Source organism: Enoplosus armatus, chromosome 20, assembly GCF_043641665.1.
Source record: "Enoplosus armatus isolate fEnoArm2 chromosome 20, fEnoArm2.hap1, whole genome shotgun sequence".
Lineage (NCBI taxonomy): Eukaryota > Metazoa > Chordata > Actinopteri > Centrarchiformes > Enoplosidae > Enoplosus > Enoplosus armatus.
In genome coordinates, this window is record NC_092199.1 from 3127333 (window position 1) to 3144808 (window position 17476).

Here is a 17476-nt window from a genome sequence, read left to right on the forward strand (position 1 = left end):
GCCTCAGTGACCTGTGGCCTAGTGCCCTCGCTGCTGATACTCAGCATCATAACATCAGACCTGCCAACATCCACGCCTACGTGTGTGAAAGAGGCCTGTCAACACGGTGGCTGCCAACGGAGAGATCATGCTGCCACGCCAAGTACTTTCATGAGGAGTTGTGATTGCGCTGAAGTGTGGTAGTTAGAGTTCTCCGGTTGCTTTGTCATTGTTGTGTTTTTCATGAATTCCACGTGTTGTATTATTGCAGTTTTCCTCCACTCCAATTTCTATCAGTCTTCCTGTCATGAAATCCACGCTGAAGCGCTGAACAACTGTCCTATTTTCTTTTCAAGTACAGAAAACTGCTGCAGCATTACAATGATGGGGTAATGGTGCCCAAGTTGCTGCTGCTGTTACCCTCTAGTGGTCTGTTTGGTGGGAACAACCACTTCTTGGGTGGATTAGTTTGAACACATATATGTAAGCAGTGATCATTTGAACACTCAAATGAACTGGATTTGCTCGTATATGACATGTTCGGCATCATGTGAGGGAAAATAACTGGGAAAATATAGCGCTGGGATTCAATAATACACTCCTCGCTGCTGTTGTTTTTATAAATTCTGATCTCAGAGTTCACAGAAAAGCTAATTAAAAGAAAATATATCCCGGTGTCTTCGGTAAATTGAAATGTTTGGGTTCCTGGAAATTAATTTTTAAGTCAGTTAACAGTTAACTTCACATCCATCTTCAAGGTTATCGCTATCTCAAGGTGTTTAGTACGTGCTATATGACAGTCTAATTCAATTTCACGACACAGTTACCAAAACTGATTGACTCTGCACTTGTTTGTACACTTGTAGTATTGAAGTATGATTGAAGTACGAGTTCCAGTCCTCACACTTCATCCGTCTGTGGTCAGTGTGGAGTAACTGACAAAAGAACAACTTTTAACAGTTTCACCACTCGCTGCTGACTGCTCACTTAATACTGTCGCCCATGAAACCAATGAAAATGCAACAGAAATCGTGCAGATGATCAAAGTTACACCCTTTGCATTAACCCACACTACAATTAATTAGTTCACATCCATCAGGTTTTCATTGATTGATTATTTATTGATTGTCAGACAGCAGAAAAAGGTCCCTAAGTTATACCTTACATCCAAAGCAGCAGCATGAATTGAATTAAAGTCGCTCCCTTCATATATAACATACATTTACTCCATAGTCCTTAATCATTCTCATTTTTCTTGCTTCTTTTTAGTAACACTGTCTCATATGATGTTGAAATTAACAAATCTAACCAGTATCTACTTTCTTTTTTATCATAACAGTAAAACTCTTCATGTTCCTCTAAAAAGGCAGATATTAATACAGTAACTCCGTGTGATTATACAGTGAGAAACCATATCAATGTCATCTTTTACATAACTATTGTGCAACTGTTGTTGTCCCCAGATGGTTGTCTTAGCTGTGGCTGTGTTTGTGACATTGTCATCTTGTGCAGTTGGCTGTTCGGGGGAACAGAAATTCTCTGAGTATGAGCTTTGTTCACGGATGCTACGAGGCTGGGAGGCAGATGGAACATAAAAATTCATTTATTATGCAACAAAAGTTTCCCGTTTCCCCAGATGTTGTTCGGCAAAGACAGAGCCGTGCGGAGCGTCTGTCAGACTGAACTTACAGAGAGAATAGAACATTACATTATATTAAAACCAATTACTACAAAGTCGTGTGACAAACTCAAGTTTTGTTTGACACATCGTTCCATTTTCTGTTTTGTTTTTTTCCCCAGACTGAGCTGAAACTTTGGAGAAGGGAAGATCAACCTCTGGCTGTGCGGCTAGCTGCTGTGTTCAAGGTGATATGATGGTGATCAGGTGCAGTACCTGATATCTGATCAGCTGAATAACTGATTAGTCATTCGACAGAAAGTTAATCTTCTGTTTTTGGAATCGGTTAATCGTAAAGATTTGCTGCTTTTCTTTGTCACGTGTGTCCGGAAAGCTTGGACTTGTGAAATTGCGATCGGCGTTCTTCACTTTTCTGGCATTTTACCGACTAAACAATTATTAGATTAATAAAGAAAATGATCGTCAAATGAATCGATAATAGAATAATTGTTAGTTTCGGCCATGCCTGCAAATCAGGCCTTCACACTCAACAACACCTCTGTCCAGGGCTGTCCCCCCAATACAAGCACACCCACCAAAGACATGTTTTACTACCCACCAAAATATGTATTTTTTCCATTTTATTTATTCTTTTAACCTTTTAATCATATTTTCTTTACATTAAAGTTTTCCTTTCTCCGCAAGGCATTTTAGGCACTTTATTATTTCAATGTTTTTTGCCCTAAAAACATTCAAATTTTAAGATATTTAGTCTCCTTATGCCATCTGCCTTGTTTGCTCTGGACTTGACAAAAGCTGCAGCATCTGAATCAATCATTATCATGTTGATGCTTAAGTATTATGAATCTGCAGGAACTTGCTGTCTTTTTAAACCAGGTCCCCACATTTCAGTCATTGCTAAAAATGCACACTGTGCTGTTTTGCAGGAGAAGGAGAGTCTGAAGTGTGAACAAACAACACTTCAGCAGCAGCAGGACGCTCTGACTCAGGTAGCCTGAATGTCTCCATGCTGTCCATCAGCTACTGAATGTGTAATTTTCTTCATTCACAGATGTATAAAACAAGCCATCAGAAAAGGTAGCTAGATTTTCAGTATCAGTGTATTTACTGGAAATGATGACGACAATTAGGATTATTTCTATTTCTTTCTACCAAAGGCTGGTACCGCTTCTTCTACAACGGTAAGAGTCTTCAGATGCCTGAGGTCAGGTGTGTCCCTGTGAACAAATGCGGCACCCACTCCCACGCTGTGGCTGGCAGGGCCTCATCCGAAGAGAAGGCAGGGCATCGTCACCCGGGAACTGCTGCGCTTTCAAATCCACCCCCATCCAGGTCAAGAAGTGTCGCGGCAACTGCTACGTCTACAAGTTCACAGAACCGTCGTCTTGTGCTTTGGCTTACTGTGCAGGTATTAAATCAGGATTGTGCCGTTCCCCCAACTGCACATTTGCACATTTTTGGAAAAGTTTTCCTACCATAAATTTATAAGAATCAATTGAACATTAGTTCTGAGATACCTACATTTGGTTCAATATGTTTAATAAGAAAGGCAGAAAGTATTCAGATTTTAGACTAGTAGTTTTCTGATTTGGGTCAAAGTGCAAACCTGTGAAGTAGGTTTGCGTCTCTCCCCCTTTTATCACAAATGGAAGAGATCTCGATGCTGTTTATCTGCTCTCAGATATCAACACGCTTGTATGTGGGCGGTGCAGAAGAAACCAGTCCTGTGTGAGCCGAGATAAGACTAACTGGAGGTGTTATTTTTTGTAAGCTTTAGGGAACAAGAGCAGAAATGACAAGTCTGGTGATTAAAGGAATATTCCAGCCATTTAGTATTTAGTCCTTCCATAGAGTTGGAGGACTTGCAGGAAACAGATAACATAAAGAATGACCAAAACTGATGCAGCAGAAGCAGAGACATCCTGACTTTGAATCCCTACATCACTGGATACTACATTTCCCACAATGCACCTAAAAAGCCCCTCTTCATTGGACCCTCCCTGCCTAAATGCCAATGTCTTTCAAATTCCACACCCCCAGTTTGAAACAAACACTGACGAGTTCCCCATCAATACCACGATCTCTCATAATAACAATAATAATAATAATAATAATAATAATAATAATATCTCCCCCTGTTTCAGTATCTTCCAGAAAGATCCACTTCTTTGCTTCTTACCCAGGCCAACTCAAAACTCCATTTTAACTCCATTATGACTGCAATGATATCAGGACGTGTGCATTAGGAAATAGAACATTATTAAATACTGTGACATTATCATTGTTGGAAAGTGCACATTCGGCTTATCATATTATTTTTTCTGAGGAGAGTCAAATTATGAAATGTTAATATTTTATTCTGTCCTGGAATAAATTGAAACCCCAAAAACTTTTTAAGAAAACAATCATTAAAAAAATCAAAAAACAAATCCAAGGAATATGGTAATAAATTGCATGTTCCACCAAAAATACAGTTACGAATACAGTGTTTCCATAAGATTATGGAGAATATAGTAGAATATGGTCCTAGTTCAGCCTCTACTTTATATACTGTTAGTTCATCTTTAAAAGTGGATTATAATCTATACGCTCACAGGTTTATAAAATATTATTTATGCGCAGCTGTCAGATAAATGTGTAGTAAAAAGTACAATATTTCCCTCTGAAATATATAAGTATATAGTAAAGTACCTGTAAATTGTACAGTACTTGAGTGAGTGTACATACCTGTCCATATCTGTCTATTTAAAATATTACAGCAGGCACTTGCCTCTGTTTTACACAAGGGGGCGCACTAACATCAGTGGTGTTCAGCTGCCGGTTCGGGAGCTTTGAACCGGGAGGCCTCGCTCAGACTCGGCACGGGCAAGATCAAAGGAAGCGACACGCGGCCGCCGGTTGAACCGATAACGGATGAGAGTCAGAGTGCCGACTTGAGGATGCTGCGTGATGACTCTCTCTGTGTTCAGACGCACTTTTCATCCACGTCCCTCTGAGGAAAATCTGATGAGGCCTCGTTTTTCCTTTTATGGTAACAGAGGGCATCATCGGCGTCAGGCCCCAAACATGACTTTCTTCCCCTCCGAGTGTTTTACAACTTAGAGGTGGCCCCGTCATCGCTGAAATATGTATCAGGACCGGCGGAGCTGCGGTCTGCACAACTATTTGCGTTGCAGCTCACGCACCTCTCCACGGGGCGGGGGGGAGGCGGGGCCTGGGAGAGGCGGCTTCAATCCCATTGGTGGATGCCGGTCGGTCGGGACGACGGGAGAGAAACTCCAGGAAAACGGACGGAGCTGGCGCACGGTGTAACGGGACGAGGATACGTTCCGGCGTGAAGAGGAAACTTTGTATGGACATGAGGATATTTTGGGATAATTTGCTTCTAAAAGAGACGCCGGACTTTTAAGGAAGAAAACGCCTTCACCATCATTTACTCACTATTCGTAGCTACAGGGGTTTTTAGGTTTTTTTTAACAGTTTTTCGACCTTTAATTAAAACATGACTGAAATTACAGTTTGACGACTGAGAATGCGCATCGACCGCACAGCCGTCCACTGAGGAGAGGAGGTGCTGGGGGGGTGGGGGGGGGTGTTCACCTTTTGCCGGCTCGTCAAAGCAACTTAAAATATCCCTTTTTCTTCCCGCGAGTTTCAGCCAGACAGGTAGCAGCATGGCAGAGCACGAGAGCCTGGAGTTTGGAAAGGCAGATTTTGTGCTTCTGGACAACGTGTCGATGGAAGAATTCATGAGTAACCTTAAACTCAGGTAAGCCAGGCCGGCAGCGGCCATTCACCTCTGCGAGTCCACTGAATGCCCCATCAGCCCTCATGCCCCGCAGAATAACGTGTGTGAGGTGTCTCACCAGGTCGGAGGACACATCCGATGTCTTTCTGACATCATTTTAGCCGGAAGTGAGTCCAGGTGCTACCTGTTGCTCAGTCTAGTCTGGAGTCTAGTTTTCAGTCCCCACCTAAAATGTATGAATGAACAGAGCTTGCCAAAACAACCCAGCATGTCATTTCTGTAAACTGCAGCTGCACCTGAACAGCAGAGTCTCACTGTGAGTCCCTTGGGTGGGTGCTGCTGGAGGAGCCTCACACTGCATTCATCTCATGCCTTCTCTCGATCAAACCGGTAATTCCCTTTGAAAAATGCTGTGCGAGGCTCCACCCAAAGCTCAGTCTGCACAGTCCGACCAGACTCTCGGTTTCTATCAGCTGTGTTGTCGGTGGCTCAGAGTCAACCAATGATGTCAGGCCTGCTTTGTGAATGAAGAGAGCAGTGTGGGTTAATATTATGTGTCAGATGGGCTGTGGCTTGGAATCAGTTTCCCCATCTCGTTCCCTCGCCTCTGCCATCTGTAATGAAAGTGTAAACTGATCCCTAATAGTCAGTTTGAGAGCTTTTAGTGAGCTGAAGAGTGAGACGGTTGTGGGCAGTCATGATACTGTGGAAGGAGATCATGTGTGTAGCTTTCTACTGTCTGTTTTATCAAACTTAATCGCAGGAAGAGAAAGTCTTTTATAAAACAGTCGCTTATCTGATAACAAGAATAAGTTATGGTGTAATATTAACACCATTAAAAGCAAGTTTTTGTACATGTTTGAAGGAAAATGTTAAATACAGTTGTGTGTTACATCTGTCTTATCTAGAAGCTAAGTGGCATTAACCCGCTAGCTGTTAAAGCTGGCACGTTTAAAAGATTCAGGAGGAAAATGAGTGGCAGTGTTTTCTCTGTGGATTGAGGTGACTTGATGATGAAATGGAAAAGTATTCTGGTCCACAGATGATCGCAAACTGGTTGTTTCATTTTTGAAACCTGCTAACTTTGTCTCAAAATAACGTACGCTTCATCAGTAATCTATAAAATGAGATGAGGCTTTATGGGAACTTCCTCGTCATCATCTCCCTTGTCATGCTCTCTCGGCGCTGCCTGCGTTAGCGTTTGATAAACTGGATTTTCAGGCCAGTCCCGGTACAGTATTCTGGACACTCTGCCAGCGATGACTTGTAGAATCAATATTTGGAGGCTTTTAAGGACGCAGGTTCCTCCTGTTGGCTAGTAGACTGCATGGTTTCCCCTCTATGGCCAAGTAGAGTGACAGTTGTACTAATCATCATTGGCTTGTTATAAAGACTCAATGCTCCCCGGCAACTTCAAGTGGCCCTGTGTGTAACTGTTGATGCCTAAAAGTCTAATCCACTGTCTTTCTTCTGCCTCTCGATAGTTTGTGTCAGCATGTCTCACGCGGTCTTCTGCGGTCACTAATGGTCGAGGTTTAATTTGGAAATGTAGAACATTTAGACAAGATCGGCCTGTATCAACATTTCGGTTGTGTGTATGAGAAGTTCTGTCATTGCCAGAGTGGATATTACTTTGTTGGCAGACCCAGGAAATGATATTACACACTGAAATCAACTATTAGACGTTTGAATTGCAAGTTATTCCTCCTAAATATATCTGAATCAGGAAGATCATGATTGAGGATTGACAATGGTGACGTTCTGAAAGAGGTGACGTTGTATTGTCGACTGCTGTTTCCAAAGTTCAACATTAGACTTTTTTTCTCCTCAAAAGTCTGTTGTTAATTTAACAAATTGACCATTTAACAAATCCTCGAACACAGCAGCGTTTCATGTTGAATGTGTAAACAAAGCTTTACAAACAAATGGATTAGTTAAGAAGATAATCAGCAGATTAAACGATAATGAGAGTAATCATCAGTTGCAGCCCTAAACGTCACTGTGTTCATGTATTTCACTGTACAAACGTGGAGCTGAACATGTCTAAGAGGAGAGACGAGTGTGCATGTTTCACAGAGGTTGAAGCAGCTCTGGTCAACAGTGTTTTTATAGCCATACCTCTTAAATTAGATAAGCTGCGGTGGTGTGTACGGTAGCTCTGGCAGCCAGGCAAGAAGACCTGAGTGGTCCAGACAGCACCAGGCCTCATTTTCCCAACTCTCTCCCATTTTCTGTCTGTTTGTTTTCCCTCCAGCTGGACAGATCGGTCCGGAGATGGCGTGTGCAGATTGTTATTTGTACAGGGTGTGACCAGCCAGGAGTGCTTCCTTTCTGCTCCTTTTCCCCGTGGTCTGAGGGTGCGCGCATGCATGCATGCATGTGCGAGTGTGTTTGGCTGAGTGGAAGCGGACTGCTTGAAGGAGGGATCCAGAGGGTATGAGGCATCTAATGGTCTCCATTTTTCCTGGTAGAGTTATCCAAAACAAGCTGGTCTGGAGCCCGTCTGCACATCTCTCCTGGGTGCATTTTACGCTACATGTGGGAACCGATCCTCACAGTTAAAGGCCATAATGAAAAAGGCTTGCTGCACACCGAGGCTCAGCTCTAGACCCACTTAACTAACTTTTTACGTTTTTACACGTACTGGCATTTTGTGTGTGTGCTTCAGGTGCGCTCATTGAGAAGCACACATTGTTCGCTCCTCCAGAACTTTCAAAATCCCCAAATATTTTGATTTGAAGTGGGTCGAAAGCCGAGCTTTAGTGTGCCTCCAGCCTTCATTTAGTTACTCTCCCAGGGCCTGAGTGTGACTAGCAACCAACTGAATTACACTGCTACGCAGCAGATTTCTACTTGTGTCAATAAATGCTTGCCATGTCGAGTAGGTAATCAAGTACCCAAGTGGCTGCGTGTGCGGCGTGATTTGGAAAAGACTGCTTGTTTCCGCTCAGTGTGGCAGGACATAGTTGTTCAAGTTGACATTTACTGTGTTTGACTTGAGGTTGAACTGTGTGACCTGTTCCAGAGAGCCTCCCAGTCTCTAAATAGAGCCCAGCAGATGCCCAGTCTCTTTGTAGAGATGTCTGGCAGGATAAAAGTTCAAGCCAAATTCCTGAGGGGTCTTGGGAATTCTGCCTGATTTGACCAGTCAGCAGATAAGACTTCTTGGACCAGCGTGTGTTTAGTGGGAGAATCGACTTTCTCTAAAGTGATATTTAATTGATGCCCATAGGGATGCCATGAGTCAGGCTGTAGCGACTGTAGCTACACAAGAGGTCCTCAGCAAACGATAGGGATCTTTCTCAAGGGCTCCTCAGCAGGATGGATGCCCTGAGGGCTTGATCCCCTGGTATCACCCGTCTAAATGAAAATGAAATAGAGACACAACAATGCTTAAAGGAAGAAGTATTGAGACTCTCTGCTCCTGTAAGATTACATTATGTGTGCGTGTCCCACCAGCCAGGCACAGTTGTACTGCAGCCGAATGTCTTTATATGGTAGCGTTGTTTTGTCTGTCCCTTGAAACCCAGGAAAAAAACATTCCTAAATAATTATGGAAGGATTTTTTAAATTCTTCCTCTATGTGAGTGTCTGATATTCCAGATTAAAGTACTACACAATGTAAATTTACCTATTTTTAACTCTGTTTTTGTGCAGATTAATGAAAATTGGTCAAGAAGATCTTGACAGGCTCTAAGGACTGGACAGGACTGGATGTTTGTTTTAATCTTGTTGGAGTACATCACGGGTGGGGCTTATACCCTGCAGCAAAAACACAATCGTAGCCCAAATATGTGCACTATTTGAAAGTCAGCTTGATACATAACACAGGCTGGATTGCCCAGATGGGGTATGCACCACTATCTGGTACAAATATGTTCAACCAGAGGCTAAGAATCCGTAGCTCAGGACTGCACCGTCCTTTCGTTTTCTAATATGATAGAGATAATAACTTCCAAGATTTATATCTATATCTGAATACGTGAAAATGTTTGTTTGACTGTATGAGTTGCGCAGAGTGATTTGACCTTTGAACCCATCTATGGGGAGTTAAAGAGGACTTTGAACAGGAAGTCTCCAATAGTATGGAGCAGGCCAACGAAGCAGGAAAGCTGGTGTTTCCCCCCCCCTTCGCCTTTGCTCCTCACATTTCATTGTTTCCTGCAGCTCCTCTTTTGAGCTGAGCTGTGCAGACAGGCACATGTATTTGTGATTTTATTCTTAGTTAGAGTTACATAACTCACAATGCAAGCCTTTGAAGTTTAAAAGTCATCACTATTTCTGGTGTTTCCTGGTTTTGACCATGAATTCACATTGCAAATTATTTTCATCTGCTGTTTAAGGAACAATGGTTCTCCTGTTTTTAACAGCAGGTAGAGCAGAAGAGGTGTGGTGCAGAAAGGGACAACCAGACTCTTTCTCCTTTGCTCCTGCAGAATAAACACAGGGATCAAAGTACCGATGTGGCTCAGGTAGAGTAAGGCTTGCCAGGGAGAGAAACCCAAGGTCAAGGGTCAGACTTTGTACTCCTCCTGTGAGATATGTTTCAGTAAATAAGTCTTTCTTGTCAGTGAAAGCACAGGTGATACTGGAAACCTTTTGTTTATAAGTTAAAAGCATCGGCAGTGCACATAGAAACATCTTTAGCCCGGGGTCATCTCCTTAGCTGGATCTCACATATTTGCTATTTTCATGCTTTTGTTCATTCCTCAGCAGTGAAACCAAAGTCCATGTGCAGAACACACAGTTCTGGCCGACATGTTCGTACTCTGCCACACAGATGAAAATGGATGATACTGTGCAGAAAATGCCTCTAAGAATATTTAATCCCAACCCGCTTATTAAAGTTTTTTCCTCTTAGCGGTGGTCAGTGACTGGAAGAGAAATATTTATAGATGAAGTCAAAGATAGACGGCGTTTTCCTGTTAGCTTCCTGCTCATTTGCCCAGTAGCTGTCGCCCTTGCCTTGACCAGCAGAGAGGGAACGCGATGGTAGGCCAATTACGCTCGTAACATATACTTCTTTTGTGTTTTAGTCGTCAAAACCTCATGAAAACCTTCTGCAAGTGTCGCTGCAGTGCCTCAGACTGACGTTCCCAGGAGATTTCCTGCTAATCATGAAGAGTCTCCCCTGAACTGACGGATTCATGAAAAGCTTTTTGAGAAGTGCCTCGTAGGCCCGCTGCCCTGCAATCCTGCAGAGAAAAGTCCAGTCTCGCCACAAGAATTTCCATACAACCGTCTGTAATCTGAAACACATTACCATCCTTACATAAACAGGGGCTGTGCTTGTGTAGCTTTATTCCCCTCTAAAATAAGTTCACCAGCTCTCAGAGACGTCTCATTTGTGGACTGCCTGACTTGGCAGGCGGGGTCGGGAGCAGGACGTCGTTTAGCTCAAGCTTTTACCAGTTTCTGCTCTGTTTTTAGTGCCTTTGTGTCACAGTTTCTCGCCATTTCATTTGGCTGCTGCCTTTCACCATTTTCTCTTTACTTCATTCCTTTTTATACTGTGTAATATGTGTGCCGTCGAGTGCATATATAATATGTTTCATCACTGTTATTTTAAGAATGAGATGCGCTATCAAAAACTGTCCAACAGTGTTAGAGAAGTGCAATCTCAAATCTTTTAAATGACAAAAGTTTCACAGGTTTATACTCTTCAAAGTAAGGTATTTAAAAAAGCATCAGTACTGACAGTCAGGTGTTTTATTGCCGCCAGTATTTGGCAGTATTAGTATAACATTTCCTGCTGACCTCCAGCCCCGGAGTTTAACAGTGTAGACGAGTGAGATGAATTTAAAATGATGGCTCACTGGAGAGTTTAATGTTGTTGGGTGTCACAGTAAAACTGTCTGGCTCATGATTTAACAACCAACCGCATCCTCTGTCTACTTCATTACCCCCAGACACAACTTCCCAGAAGCCTTGATGCCCGGCCCACACACACACACACACACACACACACACACACACACACACACACACACACGAGACATGATGCATTCATGCGACTCTCTTATCTCCTATCTGAGCCTCGTTCACTGAAGTAATGAGTGTTAAGTTTTTCAGGAATCCGCTTGCATGGCGTCGTGTTTGGGAATCCCTAATGATGCATGTGACTCACATGGCTAATGTTGCATGTGTGTGTGTGTGTGTGTGTGTGTGTCTCCTAGGTGGCTGTGATGTCATTCTCTGCTTCCTCCAGCGTTGTTTTGTTCTCTTGTCCACCTGCTGGATCTGAGCCCTGAGCCGCGGTGGGGGGGGGGGACAGTTTACTCACTTTCACAGCCAGCGCCTCACATCACTTCACAGTCACACACACACAGAGTTATTTACTGGCACTATTCAATGCACAATATTTTCCTGTTAATCTTCAGACGGTGGTGGAGAGTAACAAAGTACATTTACAATTTTGAGGTACTTGAAATATTAAATACTAAAATATTGTACTTTTTATGGCGCTACATTTATCTGACAGCTGCAGTTACTCGTTTCTTTTCAACTTAAGATGCAATACAAAGGCAGTGTCTACTCTGGGCCCCTTGTCACAGCTTTCAGATGTCTGTGAGCAGTTAAGGGGAAGTTTCACTCACTCTAAATGTCTTTCTCAGAACTTCTTCATTCCAGGTTCAAGTTTATTTAATTGTCATTCCAGCCAGATCCATATCACAATACACATGAATGAGATGTTGTATGCATAAAAAAGCATAAAACAAATGTTATTATGATCATTTATCAGTCACAGGGGGAAAGTACTTACTTCTTTACTACATTTTACTGATAATATGCACTTTTACTTAAGTCGACTTTTGAATGCAGGACTTTTGCTTGTAATGGAGTACTTTTACTTTTACTTGAGTAAAGGTTTTGAGTACTTCTTCCACCACTGTTGTCTTTAAAGGCAACAAGTCTTTGCTCTGTATAGTTAATAATCCTGTCTGTTTTCATGCTGTTATTCTTTGTCCGTCTCTGTCTTTGTGCTCCTCCCTGAACTTCTCTTAGCCCCGATAGAAATCATCATAGTGCCTTCCTGAAATAGCTTGTTGAGTAATGTCTGGTTCTGTTGGATACGTTCATTTCATTTTCATTTTTTTTTCCCCCCCTCTCACTCTCTTTTTCTCCAAATCCATCCAGTCATCCCTTTTCATAGTCGAGCCCACTGTGATTTTCAGCTGCTGCTGGCCAGTGTGTTAAAGCATAAACAGCTTCTGCATCAGGCTAGCTGCCAGCTCCAAAAACCCCGGCACGACCCCTCCCTTCATTTCTCCTGCTTTCACCAGAAAGGCCTTTTTTTTTTTATTGAATTTTGGACTTTTGATCAGACTGGAATCATATTCTCACTCTGGAAGTACATGTTACAGTACTGGTAGATATGTGTGTGTGTGTGTGTGTGTAAAGGGGTGTGGTGGATGGCTGCGATCCCAGTCAGCAAAGAAAGGAGGGTCAGCCACCTGATCTGCAGCCAGGCTGTTTACACATGGCTCCCATTTCCTGTAAGTATCCAGACTTGCCAGCCTCATGGGAACATCCTGCAGCGTGAATGGGAGGAACACATGCTGTGTGCGGCCTTATGGCTTTGTCTTTGAGTGCTCCTTGTTGCCCTGTTGCTGCAACTTGAAACTTGTTGTTTTTAAAGTCCTGTCTGGTGTGTACAGGGTAGATGTAACTTAAGCTAAATCATGAAAAGTCTAAATCCAGGCTGAACACACCCAGCTCTACTGATGAAGTTAATGTGGACATGCTGCTGTAACGTTTGTAAAGTGCATATATGAAGTGTGACAGTCGTACTAGAACTGGGTCATACGGTTAAAATCACCAATATCACAGTATTAATATCAGTTTTCAATAGCGATATATAAGTATGTCATGGTACGTGTGAAAGATCACATGTAAAATAATCATATTGATGTTCAGTGCTATGAATCGTGTTCACCTGTTGCACCTGACAAAAGCTTTAATCCTTGAGATTTTCAACATGTCAAACACTATTTGTGATGGTGTTTATTCTGTTATAGCCATTAAATGCATTTATTCTCATTAGTTTTCAATTTCATCGAAATCTGATAAGATTATAATATTGAATTGCGCTCGAATCAGCTGTATGGTGAGATCCTCGCATGATTTCACGCAGTCATCCGCAAGACAAACAAAGCCTGTTGTTGCATAAGATACAATGATACCAGTGGAGCCTCCCACCACAATATACAGCCTTTTTAGCCCAGTCTGCCTCAAGGTAAACACCGCTCAAGAGTGCACTGAAATTGTTCTGCTTGTTGGAGAGACTGGAGGCCACAACAGCATCGTCCACGCCCGAGTGCGTTTGCATCACGTCCTCATGTTTTGGCTTTTCTGGATATCTGCTCTCTCTTCTAACTGTCATTATATCGTTTACTCTGAGACAGAGGGCGTCATTAGAGGGCAGGATAATGGAAGATTTAGTCAAGCCTGTATCATCAGTACACAAAAAGATGATGTAATCGTCATGTATCACACAGTTTTGTCTATGTTGCGTTATATTTATTTTTTAGGCTGGGAAACGTCTTTGTTGTGGAACTTTAGTGTGAGCGTAGCGAGACGTCTTACATAATCCGTCTCCCTGCTCCAGTCCCTGCAGGCCAGCTGTGACGGTAGCAGGGAAACTACCTCTTTCTGATTTCGGGAGAAGATTGATGTGAGCCTGAGGGAGGGAGCGTGGATGTGTTATGTGTTGATGGGCTGCGTCTCCTGCAGACAGTCTGGGAGCTGCTGTTCGGCACTAAGCAGGCTTTACAAAGCAGCGGAAAATCCCCTGATGCAGAGCCCAGATGTCTGATGTCTGCAGAGCGTGAAGGAGGCCTCTGTCACACCGTACTTTAAAGAGTGGAGTAGAGGAGGGGAAGGTGGAGTAGAGCAACACTTTTGACTCATTTCTGGTGGGTCCCCAAATTGAAAACCACAGCGATATGTCTTGAGACAAAAGCCTAGTGTGACGTTAAACCTCAGCTTGGTCCTACAGCAGAGGAGGTCTTTATTAGCCACTAAGGAGCAATAGCTGTCATAGAGAGTTGATAAATGGGCCGCTATATATCCCATAATACGCAATGACAAGCCTAGTTTACCCATTAATCAACAAGAGCTGCGCTTCATCTCCTTGAGTTGTGTCACTGCTGCTACTGTTGTGGCCAAATCAGTGGGCCGAACTACAGGAACGAACTTCTCGTTGCGTCCTCACCGTTTGAAAACCTGATTTCCAGGATAGTCCTCCGTCCTTGCTTTTATTCTTATATAATAAAATACTGGGTAGTTTTCCCACTTCAGGCCTTCAAATTTAAACAAAGGAAAATCTCTTTGATGGAACTTGATGGGCAAAGCGTTAGGGAACCTCTGGAACGTTGAAACAGGAAAGGGACAAACACAAAGTCGGCTCCACAAAGAAAAGATTTTCCCGGTTTGGTGTAAACAGTCGCATTAAGGTGTAATGTTATGCTGTCCACACACTTTTGGTCATGTTGTGTATACGAGTAAGAACGATGCTGAGAGCTGATGCTGGACTGCTGCTGTTGTTGTTTTTCCTCTTCTTCGCTTTTGTTTCTTTTCATCTGTAACGAAGAATGTTTTGCACTAAATGTGCAGCGTGTGCTTAATCTATGAAATTAACAACATTATAGAAAGAATAGAAGATGAGAAGAACAATAGCATACTGTAGCGTCTGCTGCTTGTTTTCCCAATTAAATAATTCACTGTTTTGTCCATAAAATATCAGACAATTTAGCAAAAATCCCCATTATGATGTCCAAGGTGAACTTACTTGTTTTATCTGACCAACAGTCCAAAGTTCAGTTTACTATCATAGAAAACAAAGAGAAGCATCAGACCAGCAAACGTTTGGCATGTTCGAAATGATTAATTTGATCTGTTGTTTTTGATTTTTATTTGATCGACTAATCACTTGCAGCTCTAAAAGTGTTAAATCTGTCATCAGCTTTGCGTTAAAGGAATACAGTAAGAAAAGCCATTTTTGAAAGACAAGATGTCCCTTCGTCCGCGGCCGTGGGGATAAGCCCTAAAGCATTCTGCTGTTAGTCTAAACAAGAGCAGTGATGGTAATGAACTCTGAGATAAAAGTGGAACACACACAGATTATCTCCCTTCATAATTCCTAGAATGACCCTGAAGTTCAAACGCATCCCGATGACGACACGTGCTGGCAGATTACACCGTACAGTACCGATATACGGGGCGCTGCGCAGGAACATCAGATTTCTCTGTAGCCTTTAAATGCCGCACCTGCTTGAACCGAACTTTACCAGCAGCTATGCTGATAAAGGTTTTATTATGCATCATAACATACAGCACTTTTCCTTTTGGCCTTGTGCCTTTTTATAACTTTTGCAGTGGCTCATGTTGGATCTTGCTGTCTTACTGAAAGACTAAGTAGAGGTAGAAGTGTTAAGTAGAGGCTGGCGATCACATAAAATGGAGAGGGTGGCATTCTCACGTCATTATTTTAGTCACATTTACCTCTTTATTCTTTGAGAAAATGTCATAAATCGCTCCTGCTCCTCCCAAAGTTAACCATAAAAAGACCCACCCAAACAAGATTGGAGACAGTGGTTGTGCTCAGCTTTGCTCTGTAATTCACATCTGAGGGGAGTGTGTGTGTCTGTGCATCAGTGTGTGTGTGTGTGTGTGTGTGTCATTAGGGTTCCTCTGGTATTTCTGGTAGAGTGAACATTGGTCACATTTGTTTTTTGTGTAAGACAAATCTCTGACGTCACCTCTGCAGTCGTCTGTATCTGGTTCTGTGTGAGTTACTGAGCTACAGCCGGACCAGAGAACCAGGGTCCTCGTCTGTCTCCATCCAGCTACCCATGACTTATGCTATGCTATCGTTAGCTAGCTGACCTGCTGGAGCTGTGGTTTATCTGCGCTGAGTCGTAACATTTAGTGAGAGAGAGAGAGAGAGAGAGAATGCATTTTAAGTGAGTGACGAAGAAGAAACTCTGCAGAAGATCGCACACATCACGTTCTTCTTCGTGGGTCAGCTTCCACTCTGGCTTTGGTGTTTGTTAGTAGTAGTGTGGAGGTGGTGTGCAGAGCGGCTGGTGGTGCTAGTGGCTTATAAAAACCATGGTGGGAAGTTAGTTTACTACATTTAGCACTTGAGAGTTCAGGAAAGTTATTTGGCCACAATAACCAGACCTTGAAAATGTGATAGCGGCACATCCCCAGCTGGGAGTCGGACTGTACACGAATCATCAGAGGTCTCACAATTTAGGACTGCTGCTTTCTCTTCACGCCTCCTCTTCCTCCTCTTTCTGTCCATCTGTCTCTCTCTCATATCCTGGCAGCTCTTGGGAGGGGTCCTTTTGGAAACCGGTCACATGGCTGCAGGCCAGAGCAGCTTAGACACACTTCCCTTCACAGCTGGACGGACGGAAAGATGAAGATGACGTAGAGAGAGTTTCTCTCATCATGGACCATCGGCCCTCCCTTCCAGTTTTAAGTTCTTTTAAACTTTAACTCTCTTTAAACTCATATCTCAACCTTTAGAATTAAAACAGACAGATGACTGTGTTACCTTATTTAAATCTGATTCAGCCTCCATGCACCTATAAATAGCATTTCTAGGAGACCGCTATGACCCATAAGGTTCTCTAATCTCTGTCCTGTGCGTCCATTTAAATCCTCCTAAATGAGAGTGCAACAGATGGATCATCCGACCCTGTATCTGAGCTGACACGCTCCGGCTGATTGATTTTTCTCTTCTCCTCATCTCAACCCATTCCCCATCAAAGGATGATAGACACAAACGTGATGCGCAGATGCTATAAATAAACGCAGACGTTCTGAACTGTGCAGCTTCACAAAGAGTCGCGATGATGCCGGATGATTTGATTGTGGTTTGTTTGTTCAGTGTGTAATGTTTTGTTATTGGGTGGGGAAACGAAAATCACAATGTCGGACTGACACTCCCTGTAATAATAATACTTATACAAATATCCCTTTGACGTGTGTTTGAATTAACTTTTTATTTTGCATGAACTTCTGAAATAGAAGCTTGCAAAAAGTGATGCCTCTGTAATACAGGGAAGTCGAACTCAGTCCTCCACCTGTCGCCTGGTGCA

The 17476-nt window shown here is 42.9% G+C and overlaps 1 protein-coding gene across 1 annotated transcript in view; it reads left to right on the top strand.

The window, feature by feature from the left end:
• Positions 1-5288: 5288 nt before the first annotated feature.
• myo1d (myosin 1D) overlaps positions 5289-17476 on the top strand; it is a 75031-nt gene continuing 62843 nt past the window's right edge. The window contains exon 1 of the mRNA XM_070926594.1: positions 5289-5387. Within this exon, the coding sequence (XP_070782695.1) occupies positions 5293-5387 (95 nt within the window). The 5' untranslated portion in view covers positions 5289-5292. The remainder of the gene's footprint in view (positions 5388-17476) is intronic.